At 41.9% G+C, this 23,005-nt stretch overlaps 1 protein-coding gene across 3 annotated transcripts in view; it reads left to right on the forward strand.

Annotated features, from left to right (window-relative positions):
• The window catches only part of FILIP1 (filamin A interacting protein 1), a 206,741-nt gene that overhangs the window by 172,246 nt on the left and 11,490 nt on the right, over nt 1-23,005 (forward strand). The window contains exons 5-6 of one of the 3 annotated variants that reach the window (XM_047763740.1): nt 10,409-13,211; nt 17,883-17,940. In XM_047763740.1, the coding sequence (XP_047619696.1) occupies nt 10,409-13,211; nt 17,883-17,940 (2,861 nt within the window). Of the gene's footprint in view, nt 1-10,408; nt 13,212-17,882; nt 18,719-23,005 lie in introns of those variants that run through there. The other 2 variants (XM_047763735.1, XM_047763725.1) reach the window with 2 other exon arrangements.

The raw sequence follows: 23,005 nt of genomic DNA on the forward strand, positions 1-23,005 counted from the left end.
ACCATTTCATTATATATATATAAAAAAAAAAAGATTAGCACTTAGTGCCCAGGGCTGGGACTGGGATAAGGTAAATAAGACTCTCACCTCAGGCACACATTTAAGGCACAAAAAACTCAATCCTCATTTTTTTTCTTCTTTTTATGGCTGCACCTGCAGCATATGGAAGTTCCTGGGCAAGGGGTTGAATCAGAGCTGCAGCGATAGGCCTACACCACAGCCACGGCAACAATGGATCCAAGCTGTGTCTGTGACCTATGCTGCAGCTTGTGGCAATGCTGCATCCTTAACCCACTGAGTGAGGCCAGGGATCAAACCTGAATCTTCACAGAGACTAAGTCAGGTCCTTAACCCACTGAGCCACATTGGGAGTTCCAAACTTAGTAATCAAGATATGCAATATTTTAATGTACTGTCTTTAAAAATTAAAGTTAACGCAAGAAAATTCCCCAGGGTGCAGTGAGTTAATGATCCAGCTGTCATGAAGGCTACAACTGCAATGTGAGTTCAATCCCTGGCCCAGGAACTTTCTCATGCTGCCGGGGCGGCCAAAAAAAAAAAAAAGAAAAAAGAAATTAATGCAAAAAAAATCCATTATGAACAAAAATATCAAAATTTCCAGTAAGGACAGGAGCCGACTCTACCCCTGCCCAGCCCAGCCTCCTCTACTTCATCCCAGCTATGTACAGTATACCGGGGACTTTAGAATAATTCTGGGTAATTATAATAGTCACCGTCTTGGACTGAGGTGATTTGTGAAAAAGTAACCCTTCTTCCTAAGTCATTCGGTAAAACCATGTCCTATCATGTTACCAAGCTGCTTATTTCTGTACTATCTGCTCCAGTTGGGGAAGAAACATGCATTATGATCGAAGACTTCAGACTGCATACAAGCTTGACTCTCCTGAGGCTCATTCATCTTTAATTACTACTGCGCCCCTGTTAGTTTTAATCTGCTTTTTCTCTTAAAAGAGAGGCATACACACAGGGAGAGTGGGAGAAGAACAAAAGCAGTGGGTGGGGAAGGTAATAGTGACAAGAGGAACTAGCCTGGTCTGGCTGAGAAACAAACCTAGGGTGACAGTCAAGGTTTCAAGTGGGGTCTGTTGGATTAAGATGGTGACAAGTGACCACATCGAAAGGAAGCAAAGAGCCCCTCTGGGGCTAAGGCTGAGAAATGTGGAGAAAGGGTTGAAAAAATTTGGAGTATCAAGAAAGTCGAAGAAAAAGATCTGTGAAAAATCTTACATGATTTACTTCCAAGGAAGAAATGCGAGAAAAGCAGGGCCACTACAGCCTGGTGTGGCCCTGAGTTTCTAGGAGCACAGACTGGCAAGTGTTCCAGAGAAGGTGTTTATTTCAAAGACGGATAACTGGGAGAAGGTTTAAAAACAGCTTTCCTCTCCCCTCCAAAATGATTGATCTTAGATGATTGATCCTTAGACTCTAAAAGGACAGGTAAATTAACAAATTTAGAACAGAATGAGGTGCTTTTTCTAGGGTAAGTTTGAGGAAGCATAAACGGATCCCAGTAAGGAAGAAAAAGTAGAAATCTCTAACAAGCTTAATTTTGTAAACATGGAACAGGATGAAGGAATCTCCCATAGTCACAGAAATATGAGAGTCATGTGGTCCTGGAAGGAAAGTAAAAATATGACCAGAGGCCAAAGTAGCTGAGACCTGGATGGTGCAAAGCTTAAGATTACAAAAGGGGGTTAAATTTTTATTATGGAACATTTCAAACATCTACAGAAATAAAAAGAAGTGTATAATTGTTAGGGCTGCATTGTTTTCTTTGGTTCTCGCCTGCCAGTAGCAAAGAATTGAAACAGTGGGTGCATTATAGTAAGTTTATTAAAGAAAAGTATACTCTTAGAGAGGGCGGGCCGCCCCACAAGTAGGGACTGGCCCAGCCTTACAGTTGGGTTTTCCCTATAGCCCCATCTGTGGACCAAATGGAGGCCTGATTCTTCCTGCCCTAGCCCACTGTGTATGAGGGAGGGCTGAGTGTTGATTGGCCTCTGTGTGGGGCATATTTGATCTTCTGATTGGTCTCAGGCAGAATACCTTATTTGCAGGGGAGACAGGTTATACAGAAGTTCCCAGAAGAATCCCTGGAGGTTATGTCTGCTAGACCTGGTTGTTCAGGGTGGGGGAAGGGACATTACAATGAGATGGGTGGGGTGATGATAAGGGTCCGGTAATTCTTCTTTCTCTCTTTCTCTCTTTTTTTTTTAGGACCGAACTTGTGGCCTATGGGCATATGGAGATTCCCAGGCTAGGGGTCAAATCAGAGCTGTAGCCGCCTGCCTACACCACAGCCACAGCAATGCCAGTTCCGAGCCCTGTCTTCAACCTACACCACAGCTCATGGCAATGCCGGATCCTTAACCCACTGAGACCAGGGATAGATCCTGTGATCTCATGGATATTAGTCACATTTGTTTACGCTGAGCCACAATAGGAACTCCGTTGTCTTGGTCAAAGGCTTTGAGTTCAATCTCCTCAAAGGGGCCTTGGAGTCTAACATAATGAACCCCCTCTTAAGAACCCAGCAATTACCTTTAATAATTAATCAACTCATGACAAGTCTGATTTCCTCCATCCAAAATCCCCTAGATTATTTTGATGTAAATTCTAGCCATATTTCATTCATAAATATTTCAATATGAATATCTAAAATATGAGTCCTTTTTAAAAACATTGTCAGAATCCTTTATCATACTTAGATTTGAAGAATAATTCCTTAACATAATTTTTCCAATTGTCTCATTTTTAAAAAATGTGAATGAGGAGTTCCCTTCGTGGCTCAGCAGTTAACGAACCAACTAGGATCCATGAGGATGCAGGTTTGATCCCTGGCCTTGTTCAGTGGGCTAAGGATCCAGCGTTGAGGTGAGCTGTGGTGTAGGTTGATGTGGCTCAAATCCAGAGTTGCTGTGGCTGTGGTGTAGGCCAGCGGCTGTAGCTCCGATTTGAACCTTAGCCTGGGAACTTCCATATGCTGCAGATGCAGCCCTAAAAAGAAAAAAAAAAAAAGTTGAATGAGGATCCAAATACATTATAATTGGTTGATTGGTATATCTTTTAAATTTCTTTTAATCTATGGTTTCCCCTCACCCACTCTTTTCTTCTTGCAATTTATTGAAAACAATAGGTTTTAAAAATCCTGAATACTCCACTACATTTCAGATTTTTCTGCTTGTATCATCACAATGTCATTTAATATGCTTCTTGCCCTGTCTTTTCTATAAACAATAATTATTTATAGGAGCCTGATATGATTTAGTTTCAATGTTTTGATAAGAATGTTTCTTGAGTGGAGATTTATTCACATGCATACAGTTTCTAGCTTGCTCTATGTCTTTTTTTTTTTTTTTGGCCTCATCTGTGGCATGTGGAAGTTCCTGGGACAGGGATCAAACCCATGCCACAGCAGCAACCCAGCTGCAGCAGAGACAACGCCAGATCCTTAACCCACTGCATTGGGAACACAACTTCCACAAGGAAGCTCTTGGCTGTCTTTTCTTGGGAGACACTGGCGAGCATTTCCTGTACCCATCATTTCACTGGGGCTTGCAAAATGGTGGTATTTTATCGTTACCTCTTTATTATTCTATCATCATTTATGAACTGGACTATTCCTATAAAGAAAAAAAAAGCTTTCAAGTGGAATGTGCTAATATCTCTCATGTATATAAGAGGTTAAAAATGTCATCCCTGCTCTAGCTGTTTTTCCTGTGTCCACGTCCCTGCTTCTCCTTCCTTTTACAATCAGGGTCTCAAATAATTAGTCTCAGATACTTGTCTCCATTTTTTTCCCCCTCTTGGTTTTTCTTCGGCTAAGCTTTAATCTTTGTGTACTTTGTGCCCAAGTTCCACTAAAACTGCTTGCATGAAATCCTGATGATATCTGTATTGACATATCCAGGGGAAGTTTCCTTTAAATTTGAATTCCAGTGAAAACAACAGACATTACCTTGCCTCTCACTTGCCCCCCCGCCCCAGAGTCTTGCACCATGGACATGACCTCTTCCTTATGCTTCTCTCTGCACTCCTGGCATCTGCAAGCCCACCAGCATTGCCTGGATTCCCTCTTGACTCTCGCTGTCCCCATTCAGGCTCGCATTAAATTCCTCAGTGTTTCTTGTCTCAGTGTCTTTTTCTGTCCTTGCCCCTTTCTCTCTCTCATGTCTCACACCTCTAACTCATCTCATCCTTTCCCAAGGCCTTAGGTAGTACCAGTCAGTGGACACTCCCAATCTGTATCTTTGGCCCAGATTCATCTCCTGAACTCCAGGCTACCGATAAGCATTTCACTGTAGGATCTCAACAACCTCAAAGTCGAGGTGCCCTTTCTGAGCATCGTGACCTTCTCCTCCAGCTGTTTCTCTCGAGTTACCCAACTTGTGATTTGCACTGACTGAGAACCATGTTGGCATATCCAGTGAGAGAAGTTTTCCTTAAATTTGAATTTAAGTGAAAACAAGGGACATTTTCCTGCCTCTCCCACAGTGATCCCACGCTTGATATGTAACTGTTGGGTCTACTTCCCAATTCTATGCTTTTACTGCTGTTTCTACTGGACTCCTTCCTATTTTAGGCTTTGCAGGCCACATACAGGGTCAGCCTCATCTTCTTTGTTATGTTTTACAAGCCATTAAAAATGTTAAGAACCAGAGTTCCCATCATGGCGCAGTGAGTTAAGAATCCCACTGCAGCGTTTCTGGTCACCACGGAGGTGTAAGTTCAGTTTCTGCTTTCACCTCTTTCTGCCTTAAGATTAATAACCTATTTTATATGTTCTATGATATTTTAAGTTATTCTAATGTATTTGTTTACAATAAATACATTATCTGACATGTCAGAACACTTTCCGGGGCTTTTAATATTATTTTTGTTAATATCTTTTTATTGACATATAATTTATATATTATAATATTAACCAATATTAATTATACATTTTGAAGAGTCTTGATAAATGTGTGCACCGTAAACATTCAGAATGTTTGGACCTACACAAGTAATGTCTTCTAGCTGAAAATAATTGAATTTCTGAACATGTTTACAAATGACAAACTTGCAAGTTAAAAAAATACAGTTTTATTTGATATGAAAGAGAAATGAGGAATACATTTATTAAGAAAGGCAAGAGAGGGAGTTCCCATCGTGGCTCAGCAGAAATGAATCTGACTAGTATCCATGAGATGCCGGTTCGATCCCTGGCCTTGCTCAGTGAGTTAAGGATCTGGTGTTGCCATGAGCTGTGGTGTAGGTCAGAGACACAACTTGAATCACTGTATTGCTATTGCTGTGGTGTAGGCCAGGGGCTACAGCTCCAATTTGACTCCTAGCCTGGGAACCTCCATATGTCGTGTGTGAGGGCCAAAAAAAAAAAAGAAAAGAAAAAGAAAGGCAAGAGAATTTTGAAAAATATATTAGATTATTATCCTCCTTTTGTCCTCTAAATAAGATAAAATGCTTGCAGGAAGTTAAGAATTGCCAAGAATAAATTTGATTTCAGGATACTTAAGGCTCTGCCTGTAACTGCTGATGAGAATTAGGGAACTAATCCACCTTCTTAGTTTTGGCCTTCTGGTTTGTTTCTTTCTTATGTTAATATGTTTAGAAGCAGTGTGTGGTTAAAAAAAGGCAGGATGGGTAGAGAGGAGAAAGGAAAGCAGAGGGAAATGGTAGGACCAGTGGGCACAAATAGCATCATCAGCCTCTTATTTTGCTCCTTCAATAGCATAATTACAGGGAAATGATGCCCCATAACATAGAGCAAATTAATTATTTAAAATGAAATTGTGGAGTTCCCGTTGTGGCTCAGCAGTAACAAACCCGACTAGTGACTAGTATCCATGGGGATTCAGGTTGGATCCCTGGCCTCCCTCAGTGGGTTAAGGATCTGGTGTTGCTATGAGCTGTGGTGTAGGGCAAAGATGCAGCTTGGATCCCTCATTGCTGTGGCTGTGGTGTAGGGCGGCAGCTGCAGCTCCGATTCAACCTCCCTAGCCTGGGAACTTCCATATCATACAGGTTTGGCCCTAAAAAGCCAATTAACTAATTAAATTGTTAACTATTAGAAAATTGTTTGGAAAAGAGACACAATATGCCATAGTTGTTACGTTTTCTGATATCATATCATATCACAATGATATGATAATGCTTCTGAATGCTTGTTTCCTGTGAAAATGAAGAGTTCTAGATATGTAGGAAGGAAAAAAAAAAAAAAAACACCTGAAAGTAGAATGCCTGATTGACTGAAGAGGTAGATAAATGGAGACAATTGCGGCCTTTCTTTGGCACTCCTGTGTTGTTCTGTGGCTCTATGCTTGTATCTTTCTTCCTCTCTCTCTCGACCAACAGGCATTGTATAGCGCCTTCTCATTCTTTTTACCCTTTATTTTTGGGCACTTCCCAAAGCTTTTTCTCCATCCTTTCCTTTCTCTCTATGTATAGTTTCTCCTTTGGAGATCACATTTATTTCCACATCTAAGGGCCTATCACCTCCTTTATTAAAATAAAAACCCAGGAGTTCCTGTCATGGTGCAGCAGAAATGAATCCGACTAGGAACCATGAGGTTTAGGGTTTGATCCTTGGCCTCACTCAATAGGTTATGGATCCAGTGTTGCTGTGAGCTGTGATGTAGGTCAAAGATGAGGCTCAGATCTGGGGTTGCTATGGCTGTGTCATAGTCAGAAATCACATCAGGCTGGGCCATGGTGTGGACTTCATCATGCCTTTATTCCTAGAGCAATAGGAAACCATGGAAAGCCAGGGAGTGATATAACCACATCCAAATTTGGGTCAGAGTAAGTAGTAATGATGATGATATAAATGGAATAGAATAATAACAATATAATTATAAATTTATAATATAGTGTAGTTTTAGCTGTAGTTACTATGGGTTAGGCACTGCCATAAGTGCTTTCCATTTTTTAGCTGATATGTACCTCACACCAACCTTATGATTTAGGTACTATTTTGCTCAATTATAAGTGAGGAAAGTGAAATACACAGATAGGTTATATAACTTGTCCAAGATCATACTACTCACAAGTGGCACAGCTGAAGTTGTGAGGGGCCCAGTTTAGAGACTATTGCAGAATTATCAGCAAAAGATCCTTGGGACTTGGACTGGAGTGATGACAATGGAAAGGCGTTAGGATAATGGGTTAAGGTGTACATGAGCTGTGCAATTTATAGGACTTTCCTCCAAAACACTACATTTCTAACTGTTGGCATGTTTATTTGATTGTTTAATCATGGTAAAAATCAGTTAACATGAGATCTACCCTCTTAAAAAAATTTTTTTTCTTTGGCGTTTTTGTCTTTTCTAGGGCTGCACCCGCGGCATATGGAAGTTCGCAGGCTAGGGGTCCAATCAGAGCTGCAGCTGCTGGTCTACACCAGAGCCACAGCAATGCAGAATGCGAGCCATGTCTGCAACCTACACCACAGCTCATGGCAACACCGGATCCTTAACCCACTGAGCAAGGCCAGGGATCGAACCCACAACCTCATGGTTCCTAGTCGGATTCGTTAACCACTGAGCCACCACAGGAACTCCTTAAAAAAATTTTAAGTGTACAATACAATATTGTTAACTATCGTTCAATTTCTGCTGATACCCTTTCTCACCTGTTTTTCTTATTTCTGTTAAAGGTACTATTATTTGCAATTTTTCTTAATGATTTTTATTTTTTTCCTTCACAGCTGGTTTACATATCATTTGTAATTATTCAGATTCAAAGCATTGAAGTAGATATTTTTTGTCTCTCTCTCTCTTCCTTCCAGTGAGTGAGCAGTCACAAAGTCCATGTTATCTTTTGCAAATTCTTCACAATGTATCCCATCCTCCCCAGCCCTTATGCCTGGCCTGTAGAAAGTTGAGTGCAGGTTGTTTGCATGGAAGACTCTTTGCAGACTGTCCCAACTGAGCTATATAAATTTACTAAGTCCTGCATCTCACCCTCAGCTACACCAACTGGGAAAAGAATGGGCTGTATTGCTGTTAGATCTACTTTACAGATGAGAATGGTTTAAGGTGCGGTAGAAAAGAGAAAGAATTTAATAGACTTAGAAAAAGAGAAATAATCACAGGTAAGAGGGCCTGAAAAAATGTGGTTTTGTGGAAGCCAAGTTCCAAGGTTCACAAGTTCCCTGGATCACAGGATTGTCTATGGATCAGAAGCCCTCTCCTTTTCTCTGGCTGAAACATCAGTGTCCCAGGTTTTACCATCAAAGACAGGATAATGACATAAAAGTAGTTAGAGATTAAACATGAAAAGTATTATAACTGGGAGTTCCCATCATGGCTCAGTGGTAATGAGCCTGACTAGTATTCATGAGGACTCGGTTTGATCCCTGTGTTACTGTGGCTGGGTTGTAGGCCAGCAGCTGCAGCTCCAATTGGATCCCTAGCCTTGGAACTTCCATACACTGCAGGTACGGCCCTAAAAAGTTAGAAAAAAAAACAAAAAAAAAAAAACCAGCATTAACAGACTTTCCATATGGTGAGAACGGCATACTCTCCAGATCCATTTGTTTTTGTGTCTTACTATACCCATGTATTGTGTCTATATGTCATTCTCTTTACTTCTTTTGCCTCAATTTTCAGAACAACCTGTAAGGGAGCTATTAATATCCCTTGCTTCTTCCTGTACAAACTAGAAAACTGAGGGTTATTAAGCAGTTCAGTGACTGGCCAGAGGTTACAGTTAGAAAACAGCAGGACTAAAATTCAGATTTGTCTATATCTGACCCCAAAGCCTAGGTTTTAGCCACTCCAACCCTCTGCTTTTAATAGCACAGAGGCATAATATTCTTCAACAAATATTTTTAGAACTTTTAACACTTTAAGTTTTAAAGTCAAAGGCAGTTTTTGTGGGTTTTTTTAGTGAATTTACCTCTGACTATCTAGTTAAGATCAAGGAATTTGAAAATATCCCTTAAAATCTCTCTTACTCTATAGTTCTGGGACATTTCAATTGCTTTGATTCCAAGTAAAAAGATAATCAATAAAATGCCGTTATACACATGTAAGAAGCACAATTAGTAAAACTATTACAGTATTGCTCATGCCAGGCTGTAGGATTTGAAAATATTTTTCTTTTATTTTAGGAATAAAGTCATAATGGGTTGGAAGTTATGGATTTTAATTAATAGATGTTTAGACACAAGGGTGTATTTTATAAAAATAAATTTATTGAAAAATCTTAATGACATCAGCAGAGCCATTTCTACAGTAATTATCTGACACTGGATTTGATTATAAATAGTTTCTCTGTATATATCCATTTCTTGCACAATGCAGTATGAAACTATTAACTTCTATTTACTTGGCTCATCTAGTCATAAATTGGAAATAAATCATTCAGAATAAAGTTCAAAATATATTGAAAGAAAAAATGTACTTACAACAAATAGATAAGTGATTATAACTTGCTTTTCTTACAAGCATAAATTACTAAGGGCATTCTTACATTACATATGGTAAATGTAATTATAATATTAACTTTGTTTGATAGATAATTAAAAAGAGCTATTAAAAAGCGGTGCAAGTTTGGAGTTCCCATTGTGGCTCAGTAGGTTATGAACCTGACTAGTATCCCTGACCTGGGAACCTTCGTATGCCAGGGGTACAGCCATAAAATTTTAAGAAAAATCTTTGTGATGGCAAAACCCAAGTTTGCTAAAGGGTTATATTATTGAAGTATAATATGTAGGCAGAAAGGCATTGATATCATCAGTGTTCAACTTACTGAAATTTCATGAGCTGAGCAATTCTGTGTAACAGGCATGCAAATTATGAAACAGAAACTGGTACCTAAAAAAACCTCTCCAAAAAAAAAAAAAAAGAGGAGTTCCTGTTGTGGCACAGTGGGTGAAGAATCCAACTGGTATCCACGAGGATTCAGGTTTGATCCCTGGCCTCAATCATGGGGTTAAGGATCCAGCATCGCCCCAAGCTGAGGTATAGGTCACAGACTCAGCTCAGAACCCCCATTGCTGTGGCTATGGTGTAAGCCTGCAGCTGCAGCTCCAATTCCACCCCTAGCCTGAAAACTTCCATATGCCACAGGTGATGCCCTAAAAAGAAAAAATAAAAAGCCCTCTTCAGACCCCCTTCTAGTTACTACCCTTCACTATCAGTAATCAGCATCTTGATTTCTGATTAGTTTCATTAATGGCTATTTATTAAACCTTTATATTGTAGTAATTGATAAGGGATTTCTTGTAAAAGCATATTATTTTTAGTTAATATTTAAGACAAATTTATTTGCTGATTAATCTCAATATTTATAAGAAATATTACTTATATATTACATAATATATAAAGTATAACATATAATTATTAAAATAATAACACAGACTATTTTAATGTATTTTGTTTTCTAGGTTGAAAAAACTCCTTGAACAAGAAAAGGCTTACCAAGCCCGCAAAGAAAAGGAAAACGCTAAGCGGCTCAACAAACTGAGAGATGAGCTTGTGAAACTCAAGTCCTTTGCACTCATGCTGGTGGATGAAAGGCAAATGCATATCGAGCAACTTGGCCTACAAAGCCAGAAAGTACAGGACCTGACTCAGAAGCTGAGGGAAGAAGAAGAAAAGCTCAAAGCCATTACTTCCAAATCCAAAGAAGACAGACAGAAATTGCTCAAGTTGGAAGTTGATTTTGAACACAAGGCTTCAAGGTTTTCCCAGGAGCATGAAGAGATGAACGCAAAGTTGGTCAATCAGGAATCTCACAACAGGCAACTCAGACTCAAGGTGGTGGGTCTGACCCAAAGAATCGAGGAGCTGGAAGAGACCAACAGAAATCTGCAGAAGGCAGAGGAAGAGCTTCAGGAACTCAGAGATAAAATCGCCAAAGGGGAATGTGGCAACTCCACCCTCATGGCGGAAGTGGAAAATCTACGGAAGCGTGTCCTTGAGATGGAGGGTAAGGATGAGGAGATTACGAAAACTGAATCCCAGTGCAGGGAACTGAGAAAGAAGCTGCAGGAGGAAGAACACCACAGCCGTGAGCTCAAACTTGAGGTTGAGAAGTTACAGAAGAGAATGTCTGAACTGGAGAAACTGGAAGAAGCCTTTAGCAAGAGTAAATCTGAGTGTACCCAGCTGCATTTAAATCTGGAGAAAGAAAAGAACTTAACCAAGGACCTGCTCAATGAACTGGAGGTGGTCAAGAGTCGGGTTAAAGAGCTAGAATGTTCAGAAAGTAGACTGGAAAAGGCTGAATTAAGCCTAAAAGATGATCTCACCAAGCTGAAGTCATTTACTGTCATGCTGGTGGATGAAAGGAAAAATATGATGGAAAAAATAAAGCAAGAAGAAAGAAAAGTGGATGGACTCAATAAAAATTTTAAGGTGGAACAAGGAAAGGTTATGGATGTAACTGAAAAACTCATTGAAGAAAGTAAGAAGCTTTTAAAACTGAAATCTGAAATGGAGGAAAAGGTATACAATTTGACAAAAGAGAGAGATGAGTTACTAGGGAAACTGAAAAGTGAAGAAGAAAAATCCTCTGAATTGAGCTGCAGTGTTGACTTATTAAAGAAAAGACTTGATGGGATAGAGGAAGTGGAAAGAGAAATAACAAGAGGTCGGTCTCGAAAAGGCCCTGAACTCACCTGCCCAGAAGATAACAAAATTAAGGAACTAACCCTCGAAATTGAGAGACTGAAGAAGCGTCTCCAGCAACTGGAGGTGGTTGAAGGAGATTTGATGAAGACAGAGGATGAGTACGATCAGCTGGAGCAGAAATTTAGAACCGAGCAGGACAAGGCAAACTTCCTGTCTCAACAACTGGAGGAGATAAAACACCAAATGGCCAAGAACAAAGCCATAGAGAAAGGTGAGGCTGTGAGCCAGGAAGCTGAGCTGAGACACAGATTTCGGCTGGAAGAAGCCAAGAGCCGGGACTTAAAAGCCGAAGTGCAAGCTCTTAAAGAGAAGATCCATGAATTAATGAACAAGGAAGATCAGCTTTCTCAGCTCCAGGTGGATTATTCCGTCCTTCAACAAAGGTTTATGGAAGAAGAAAATAAGAACAAAAACATGGGGCAGGAGGTCCTGCATCTGACCAAAGAACTGGAGCTTTCCAAGCGTTACAGCCGTGCCCTTAGACCCAGTGTGAACGGCAGGAGGATGGTGGACATTCCCGTGACATCCACGGGAGTCCAGACAGATGCTGTCAGCAGCGAGGCTGCAGAGGAGGAGACACCAGCCGTGTTTATTCGGAAATCCTTCCAAGAGGAAAATCACATCATGAGTAACCTTCGACAGGTGGGACTAAAGAAACCCATGGAACGTTCCTCGGTTCTCGACAGGTATCCGCCAGCGGCCAACGAGCTCACCATGCGGAAGTCTTGGATTCCGTGGATGAGAAAAAGAGAAAATGGACCCCCAATGACTCCAGAGAAAGGACCGCGAACAAACCCCAGTCCAGGGCACCCGGGAGAGCTGGTTCTTTCACCCAAGCAGGGCCAGCCCTTGCACATCCGAGTGACCCCAGACCACGAGAACAGCACCGCAACCTTGGAGATAACAAGCCCCACGGCGGAAGAATTTTTTTCTAGTACCACCGTCATTCCTACCTTAGGGAATCAGAAACCGAGGATAACCATTATTCCATCACCCAATGTCATGTCTCAAAAACAAAAAAGTGGAGATGCTACTCTCGGCACAGAGCGAGACACGTCCCCTGTCACAATTACTACGTTTTCCAGAGAGAAAGCCCCGGAAAGTGGAAGAGGGGCGTTTGCAGACAGGCCCACATCCCCCATCCAAATCATGACGGTGTCCACAGCCGCGGCCCCAGCTGAGATCATCCCTCCGGAACCCCAGGAAATGCCCATGGGAAGGACTGTCCTCAAAGTCACCCCAGAGAAGCAGACTGTTCCAGCTCCAGTCCGGAAGTATAACTCCAATGCCAACATCATAACCACGGAAGACAATAAAATTCATATTCATTTGGGTTCTCAGTTTAAGCGCTCCCCTGGGACGTCAGCTGAAGGAGCAAGTCCAGTGATTACCGTCCGACCTGTCAGCGTGACAGCTGAAAAGGAGGTGGCCACTGGCACGGTCCTTCGCTCTCCCAGGAACCATCTGTCCTCACGCCCGGGCGCCAGCAAAGTGACCAGCACCATCACCATCACACCAGTCACAACCTCGTCCGCCCGAGGAACCCAGTCAGTGGTGAGTAGAGGAGGGTCCAGAGTTCAGGCCGGGTGGAGCAGGGGAGAAAAACCCAGCGTCCAAACCCAGCGAAACACCTGCATATGCCAGAGCCCCCTCCAAGATGTTTCCTAGGGGACTATCTACACCAAGAAATGAGAATAGGAGTTCCCGTCGTGGCTCAGTGGTTAACGAATCCGACAAGGAACCATGAGGTTGTGGGTTCGATCCCTGGCCTTGCTCAGTGGGTTAAGGATCCGGGGTTGCCGTGATCAAAGATGCGGCTGGGATTCCACGTTGCTGTGGCTCTGGCGTAGGCCAGCGGCTACCAGCTCCAATTAGACCCCTAGCCTGGGAACCTCCATATGCCGTGGGAGTGGCCCAAGAAATGGCAAAAAAAAAAAAAAAAAAGAAAGAAAAAAAAGAAATGAGAATAAAAAGGGGCCTGATATTTTATTCATTGGAGCTCATTTTGTGGCACAGTGGGTTAAGAATCTGACTGCACCAGCTTGTATTGATCCCTGGCACCGGGGATTAAAGAATTGGGTTAAAGGATCAGTGGTTGCCCACAATTGCTACTTAGGGCAGTTGCAGCTGCCGCTGGATTCAGTCCCTGGCCAGGGAACTTCCATGTACCATGGGTGCAGCCAAGTTCAGCCACAAAATAAAGAGTAAAGTTTTTTAAGGGATAATTTCTTTTTTTCATGTAAATTATGGAGATTCCAAAAATCCTTGCAAGGATGGCCTCTTTGCAGTTTTGCCTATGGTAATAAGGTTTAAAATATGATTTTTATGTTTAAATTGCTTTTAAAAATGGAGACTGGTGAAAAATGGTCAATATGCAGAAAAAAATTAAAATTGTTTCTGGGTTGTATTTCTATAACCTAAAATCTTCAATACACATTTGTGTATGACCATAGTCATATTTTAGTTCAAAGTAAGGTTAAGATTATTATATCAAAACCTTTTTTAAAAGTAAAAAAAAGTGAGTTTATATGTCTACACAGTATATTTTATTCATAGTATTATGTAGAGAGCAGATGTGTGATAAATATTTATTTAATACCATCTGGAAGGCTAAATGAAGGATTATGAAAAAGTATGTCCAAACTATAAAATCCAGAACTTAAAAATAAATCCTATTTTTCAGAATATCCCTATTGATTGTCTTCATTTATTGGGGACAATTGGTAAATGAAATTATAGAAAACCATCTTCTATTTAGATAATAATTTAAACTAATTAGACTAGAAATTATGATTCCTAGTCTCTAAACAAATTCTACAGCATATGTTGAAAATTCTTAAGAAAGATAGGTAACTTATTATTTAGGTATAGAAACTGTGGCTTATTCCCCCACATCTTCACTATAATTTACTTCAGTTCTCCGTGAACAAGTGTAGAACCAAGACAGACTTTCAAAGTGTGAATTACTAACTGCTTTGCCAGTAAAAGTTTTGGTTATTGGCTCTACACAAGCCAAATAGCATTCAGAACTGCTCACCATTCTCAAATAACTCAATACTGCTTTTTAGGCAACACAGAGCATAGCCTGGACTTTCATAAAAGATGATGGAAGTGTAATTGTTGTTTAGAACAGATTTTGTGCTGAAACGTCTTATTCCCATTTTAAGGGTCAGATCAAGATAGGCTTACCCTCTGCAGCAACATTTTGGACTACTTAGTAAAGCCCATGGAGTACCCTGGTAACCTAGTGGTTAAGGATTCATCGTTGGAGTTCCCATCATGGCTCACTGGTTAACGAATCTGACTAGGAACCATGAGGTTTCAGATTCGATCCCTGGCCTTGCTCAGTGAGTTAAGGATCCAGCGTTGGTTGCCATGAGCTGTGGTGTAGGTTGCAGACGCAGCTTGGATCCCGAGTTGCTGTGGCTGTGGTGTAGGCCAACACCTGTAGCTTCGATTGGACCCCTAGCCTGGGAACCTCCATATGCTGTGGTGTGACCCCAAAAAGACAAAAAGACAAAAAAAAAAAAAAGATTCATTGTTGTCACTGCTGTGGCTTGGGTTTGATCCCTGGCCCAGGAACTTCTGCATGGTGCAGCCAGGGCCAAATAAAATAAATTAAAATAAAAATAAAATGTTAGGTTACTCCTTAGAAAAGAAAATCATGGACTTGGAGAAGAGACTTGTGGCTGCCTGATGGGAGGGGGAGGAAGTGGGAGGGATCGGGAGCTTGGGCTTATCAGACACAATTTAGAATAGATTTACAAGGAGATCCTGCTGAATAGCATTGAGAACTTTGTCTAGATACTCATGTTGCAACAGAAGAAAGGGTGGGGGAAAAATGTAATTGTAATGTATACATGTAAGGATAACCTGACCCCCTTGCTGTACAGTGGGAAAAAAAAAAAAGTTAGGTTAAATTAAATTAAAGTAAAATAAATCCTATAGGATTCCAAAACAAATCCCTAAGATTTCTAAGGCCCATATGATGGCCCACATACTTCAGGTATGTCAGATCCCATAAAATCAAGGATAACAAAAAGTTTGGGATATCTCTTTTAGAAATCGAATAGTGTGACTAGTTCATATGTGCATTTATTCAACATTTATTGGATATTAGCCACACGTTAGGCTTGGCGCTAGGTGCTGTAGATGTTCTTGGCTTAGCAAGAGAAGCAGAATTGGTATCTACCTAGTGGTTCCAGTGTACAGAGCGATCTGTACAAAGAAACCACCAGAGAAGGCTTCGCTTGGGGCAGATAAGGAGAGATTTTCAAGAGAGAGAAAGGAAGGAGTAGTAAAGGGAACAGGGTGTGCCCAGGTGTGACAGTGTGGAGGAGCTGGCATGTTGGGGACCCATGAACAGTCCCTTTGTGCAATAGCAGTTGGGCCTGGAGACAAAATGTAGGTGCAGAATAGGAGAGGCCACTGGGGTCAGATACTAAAGATGTGCCTGCATTTAGAGAGTTTCCTTGTGGCTCAGTGGGTTAAGGGATGGGTGTTGCTGTCACTGCAGTGGCTTGGGTCATTGCTAATCCCTGACCCGGGAACTTCCATATGCTGCGGGTACAGCCAGAAAGAAAAAAGAAAGTGACATTTAATCTCAGAGAGCAGACAAAGGGAGCCATCAAAAGGGCAATGCTTTTAAAAATGACATTATCTGAGTTCCTGTTGTGGCTCAGCAGGTTAAGAACCCAACTAGTATCCATGCAGATGGAGGTTTGATCCCTGGCTTCACTCAGGGGGTTAAATATCTGGCATTGCTGCAAGTTGTGGCAAAGGTCACAGATGCAGCTCGGATCCTGCATTGCTGTGGCTGTGGTGTAGGCCAGCAGCTGCAGCTCCAATTCAACTTCTAGCCTGGGAACTTCCATATGCTGTGGTGGGACCCCAAAAAGACAAAAAAAGAAAGAAAAAAGCAAAAAAAAAAACAGCATTATTTAGGTTTTAGATGTCTCTAAAGCAGTTTAAAGGACAAATTGGAGGAGACAGAGACTGAGGACAAAGATGCTGCTGCAGTTCTCTAGGCTGGAGATGGCATAGGCTTAAACCATAGTAGTACTAAAGGGGCCAGAGATAGATTGAATATATTGAAGACAGAATGGAAGATTTCATGACAAATCGAGTATAGAGGGTGGCTCTGAGATTACTGGCTTGACTGTAGGGATGGATAAAGTGAGAAATCCAGGGGGACATCTGTTTCAGGGAGAAGGTAAGTAATGTTTGGGGCAGGTTATATTTGAGATGCCTGTCTGAGGGGCCCTGGAAATGTCTAACACATGGTTGGAAAACAGAATCTGTATTTAGTGGGAGCACTGAAGTTTCAAGGTCCTGCAACATGTGGGTGATAACAGGTGTGATTCTCGGGGTGAGTGGGAAAAGTGAAGAGGGCTGAGGACTGAACATCACCAAGGCAGGCAGGCTAGAACCAGGAGCCAGGACGAGAGTGAAGAGGAGTCATCAGAGACAGGAGGAGAGTGGGTGAGGCCCAAGTAAGGAAATCACCGCAAGAGCATTTTGGGAGCATTTTGAGGAGGGCATGGTCAGCAGTGACGATAAAAAACGAGAAGTGTTGGCTTCATTAGGAGGCGAAGGGAGAACTGCTTCATCTCAAGAAAAGAGGTGACTTGGGGAGCAGTGGGAGGAAAAGTGCCGGAGTTCCTACCCGCTGGCCTGTGTTTTCTCTGAAATAGGAGGAAGGCTGCCTCCAGTAAGGGCGGAGGAGTAGGTCCAGGGCTCGGGAAGGTCGAGAAGGAGGTTTGTCCGAGATGTTTCTCTCTCTCTCTCTCTTTTTTTTTTTTTTCCTTTTTAGGGCTGCATCCTCAGCATATGGAAGTTCCCAGACTAGGGATCAAATTGGAGCTACAGCTGACGGCCTACGCCACAGCCACAACAACGTGGAGACACTGCAACCTACACCACAGCTCACAGAGACACTGGATCCTTAACCCACTGATCGAGGCCAGGGATCGAACCCACAATCTCATGGCTCCTAGTCAGATTCGTTTCTACTGTGCCATGACAGGAACTCCTGACCAAGATGTTTCTGGAGAGCAAAAGGTGGATGGGACATCTACTCCAACTTTCTCCCAATAACCTTGTCTGGGGAGGGGTCATCTGAGTGTGGTCCAAGAGTCGGAGTTCTGCTTAGGTTCAGATGGATGGCATCTCCAAGGGGAACTCACCAACACTGGCCTTGTGTTTCTTTTTTTCTCTCTCTTACAGTCTGGACCAGACGGGTCATCCCAGCGACCTACCCCTACCCGCATTCCTATGTCAAAAGGTATGAAAGCAGGAAAGCCAGTAGTGGCAGCCCCAGGAGCAGGAAATCTGACCAAATTCGAGCCTCGAGCTGAGACTCAGTCTATGAAAATAGAGCTGAAGAAGTCTGCGGCCGGCAGCGCCACCTCTCCTGGAGGGGGAAGGGCTGAGGGCAGTGGCTGAGGGGGTATGTTGTGCAGGGGGCTTCCGCTGCTGTGAGAGCGAACCTCCGTCCATTCATGCCAACCCTTTACATGTACTAATTTAAGGTTTTTTTTTTTTAAAGACTTGTTCATAAAATAATCAACTAACAGCCATGTATCTTTCCTATTTTGTGAATTTGTTTTGAGGCTGGAGAACAGAACTAATGAGCCAAACTACTGTATGCGCTGTGCTTTGTGGGGATGCTGGGTCTAAGGCAGGGCCTGACTTCTCGACCCAGTGTTGATTCTAGAAAATGGACCCATCAGTTAAACCAGTAAGAGATGGGGCCTGGATCACATCTTCTCCCAAGCCAGCTCCCATATTTCCTAATTGAAAATCAAATTTCATAGGCCTGGTTCCACAGTAATTGATTTTTCAAGAACCCTCTTATGAAATAGGAAATAGTTTTAACAATTGTCGTTGGCCTCTATCAAATTCCAAATCTGCTTCATGTGCTAAAAAACAAAAAGCAAAAAACATCTAGTTATCACAGGGCCTGGACCTCCTAAGTTTTGCAAAAACAAAAGCTTCTGAGATGATTTCAGGAAACAATTAAATGTGAAATAAAATGAAAATGAAATGTGGAATCCTAAAAACAGAGTTTTACTTATTTGTGTGTGTCTGTGTATATTGTAAAGATTTTGGAATTTTAGAGCCATTAGCATCAGATTCAGACTCTAGTCAAGTGTGCAACTGATTTAAATTGTAGAGCAGTTTGAATAGAGCTGCCAAAGGGAAGCTTTATAGCTCAACATAGGTTGTAATGGATAGAAAATAGCAGAAAGGAGATTTTGATGCGTCGTTGCCAAGAAATAAAATGACATCATGCATAGCTTAATTGGACTGAAACATTTTCACAGTTAAATGTGGATTTTACTTGCAAGTATAGAAACAGTTCATGGTTCTGTGTGCGTGCAGGTGTGAGGGTGTGTGGCGTGGTATGGAGAAATATATTATTATTATTTATGCTTGTATCATGTCATTAATTTTAAGCATGTTTTCATAAGCATGAAGAGTGTGTGAATGCAAAATGCCAAGTGTCTGTGAGAAGATTAACCATGTTAAAGGGGACATGGTGCTTTGCAGTCAAATAACCACAAATGAGCTCAAGGCTAAAAGCTTAGCATCTGAGGTCTCATGTAGGTAGCACCTTTGTTGAAATCGTTAAGCCAATGGGGTGAACTTTACAACAATAATAAGTACTAAGTTACAGGTTGTTACTTTCCACTTCTCTTTATTTTTTATTTTTTTGTCCTTTTAGGGTCTCACTCACAGCATATGGAGGTTCCCAGACTAGGGGTCCAATCAGAGCTGTAGCTGCTGGCCTACACCACAGCCACGGCAACTCAGGATCCAAGCTACATCTGTGACCTACACCACAGCTCATAGCAACGCCAGATCCTTAACCCACTGAGCAAGGCCAGGGATTGAACCCTCATCCTCATGGGTACTATATGGGTTTGTTAACCACTGAGCCACAACAGGAACTCCTATTTTCCACTTCTCAATTGTGAGGGTTTCAAAATCATTTGGAGATCTCTGCTCTTGATGACTGGGGAAGGGTAGATGTCATATCTTATATAAGCAGTTTTTGGCCCAGGAACCATCATGTTTCGTGGTAAAAAGGCTGTCCCCTGTTTTCTTTCCACACTGGACTTCCTGTCTCTTGCAAAACTTGGGCTTAATTTGTATAGGATGGAGGTAGATGCCTCACAAGATAGTCATAGTCACCGAATCAGATCACCATTGCCTATAGCTCCATTCTCACCAAATGTATTTAAAAATGTTGAGCAACCATGATAGATATGCCCTGACAATGGAATTGCAAGGTAGGAGAGGAATGTTGAGAAAAAAAGACTATGCAATATGATTTTGAACACGTTTAAACAAGAGAGCTTGCCATTTCGAATACTGATGTGGTTTTTTTTGTTAGTTTGTTTTGAGAGGGAATTTCCCCTATTTTGTAAAGTGGACATCATTCCTTTCAGAAACCAGGACACTCAACTGGTTTTGAAATGCTCCCCTCTCTCCTCACCCCACCCCTGGCATTTAAGCTCTTTCATTTTACTATACCATAACATGCTGTATTTGAGCAAACCAAAGTGTCAAGAGAATGAAACATTGCTTTCTTTATGATTCTACCTGCTGTTCTTTGGTGACTTTTATCCTAATCAACTGTCTCTGCTGCTGTTTTTGCTTTTTCACTGGCTCCCACCATGCTCTCGACAGTTCTGCCCAGAAGCTCCTACCATCATCAGGCGGAGAGCGCTGCAAAGGGCTTAACATGCATGTACAGGATGTTTATAATCTGGATCTTGGAATTCAGCCACCTGCAAAGTACAACCGCTAAGAGAACTTGGCAGCACAACACATTTGCTTTTCAGTAATGATAAAGAATAACCACCAGGGCAGTTTTTCTTTGTAATTTTAGGACCAACTCTACATGTATTGGATAGCTTTATTCTGAACTGCATCTTAGAGATGAAATCCACTGGGGATAGGAGGTGGAGGGGCTTCAAGGCACTCCAACTCCAGTTTCCATCTGTGAATATATTTTTAAGATGCAATTTAATGTGCTTTTAGGAGTGGATGGGATTAAAAGATTAGAGTCTTGTTCCTGTCCTGGAACATCGTATTATATATTGAACTAAGAAATAACGGACTTCTCTAGGACTGCTGTGGACAGCGGCTCTCCAGTCCCATCCTTGGGAGGGAGGAGTGCATCTCCACAGATCTTATTGTGCTAAGGGACAGCTAGGGGACCTCACACAGCTCCAGAGACTGCCTGGGTCATTCCCTCCTGGAAATCGTGTTCTTGTGTTGGCTGTTCCCGCACACTCTGATGGTGGCCACATAGCGCAAGTGGTGCCAGAAACAGTCCAAGACAGGATATGGCCCAAAGGGTATTTATCATTTCTTGGAAATAACTTTCCTGTCTAGGTCACCTGCTTAGACACAGTCATTCAGTTTCTTCTGGCATTTTTATTATATTTTCAGCAAGGACAGGTTAATAGGTGGTGGTTGGGCTCTCGGGGGATTTTAGAGTATTCATTAGGGTTGGGTGTTACCAGAGCTCTTACTTAAATGGTTTTTTTTTTTTTTGGCTTTGTGTTGGGTGTGTGTGTGCATGTGTTTCTGAACCTGTGGAACATGGAAGTTTCCAGGCTGGGGATCAAATTTGAGCTGAAGCTGTGACCTACACCACAGCTGTGGCAATGCCAGATCCTTAACCCACCATGCCACAGTGGGAGCTCCACTTGAATGTCTCTAAGAAAGAAGTAAAGAAATACCTTTGACAGAGTTCCTATTGTGGTGCAGCAGAAATGAATCTGACTGGGAACCATGGGGTTTTGGGTTCAATCCCTGGCCTCACTCAGTGGGTAAAGGATCCAGTGTTGCCGTGAGCTGTGGTGTAGGCTGGCAGCTGTAGCTCCGATTAGACTCTTAGCCCGGGAACCTCCATATGCCTCGGATGTGGCCCTAAAAAGCATAAAAAAAAGGAAGAAATTCCTTGATGTGCAGTGTGGGAGCAGTATGCTTTCAGGGAAATGAAAACCTGTCCAAGATTGTTAAGATGTACAAAGATTTGAATTCCTCATTTCTTCAGAAATTTTGAATACTGGGGAGATAGTGAGACTTGCCTGATCCCGATACGCCCAGGGATATTAGAGAAGAAGGGGACATTTATGTGGGAGGTAGGAGGATGGAGATAGAGGAAGAGGTAACACAGTGAGCACAGAGAGCGTTTCCCCGTAAATAGGAATGTATTATTCAACAACTTCCCCAACCCAGACAATGTTCAGTGTTTGCCATACCTTTCCTCCAGGCTCCTCCATTGGTTAGCTCTGCTCTTTCAGCTTCTCCCTTTTACTTGTTACCTCCACGTAGGATATAACCATGCTCTGGCCTCTTCCATTTCAGCACAATTCTTTCTGCAGTCGTGGGGTCTCTATAGTTGCTGCCTTGCCTCATTCTTTGTCCCACGGAGCCCCATGACAGTACACTCTGCCTCCATTTCCACACTTCCCTCATTTATTCTTTTTTTTTTTCTTTTTTTTTTTTTAGGGCCACAGGTGCAGCATATGGAAGTTCCCAGGCTACGAGTCAAATCAGGGCTGCAGCTGCTGGCCTAAACCACAGCCACAGCAACACGGGATACCTAACGCACTGAGCAGGACCAGGGATTGAAGCCACATCCTCATGGATACTCGTAGGGTTCATTTCCACTGAGCCACGATGGGAACTCCTTCCCATTTACTCTTTAATTATTTTTTTGGCTAAAATAATTCATGTACATAGTTAAAAATGTCATCCAGTGCTAAAGGATGATGGAAACAGCTGTTCCTCAACCTCACCCTCCCCTCTTTTTCCAAACTCAGTTCTGCTCCCTGGAGAAAATCATTTCTTACTCTTAGCTGTTTCTTTTGGTACTTATCTCCATATTTGTAAATAATGTATCTGTACTCTGACTTCTTATTGATCACTTTTAGATATTTTTTTCTTCTCATTATTGTTTTGATGTTTGAGGATTTAGTCCTCTCACACATCGCCTCTCTTTCCCTTTCCCAATCCTGTGTGACTAATCATACTGACATTTTTTGATAAATCAGCAGCCAGAATTTGCATGTTTATTTGTTTATGTTTACAATGTAAATTTATTTATGTGAACATTTTTTCCTGATTTGCCTAATACTGTTTATTAAAACGAACACTTAAATATTGTTCCCCACTGAGCCAAGCAGTGTGCTACAACTGTGTTCCCTTCCTCTTCCCACTTTTCTCCCTTCCAAATTGCTGTTATTTTCCATCTGATTGGTTTTCTATGTATCTATCTGTATTTTTTCCAAATGCTCCAATAGATCTACCAAACACCTATCAGTAAT

Source organism: Phacochoerus africanus, chromosome 2 (assembly GCF_016906955.1).
Source record: "Phacochoerus africanus isolate WHEZ1 chromosome 2, ROS_Pafr_v1, whole genome shotgun sequence".
Classification (NCBI taxonomy): domain Eukaryota; kingdom Metazoa; phylum Chordata; class Mammalia; order Artiodactyla; family Suidae; genus Phacochoerus; species Phacochoerus africanus.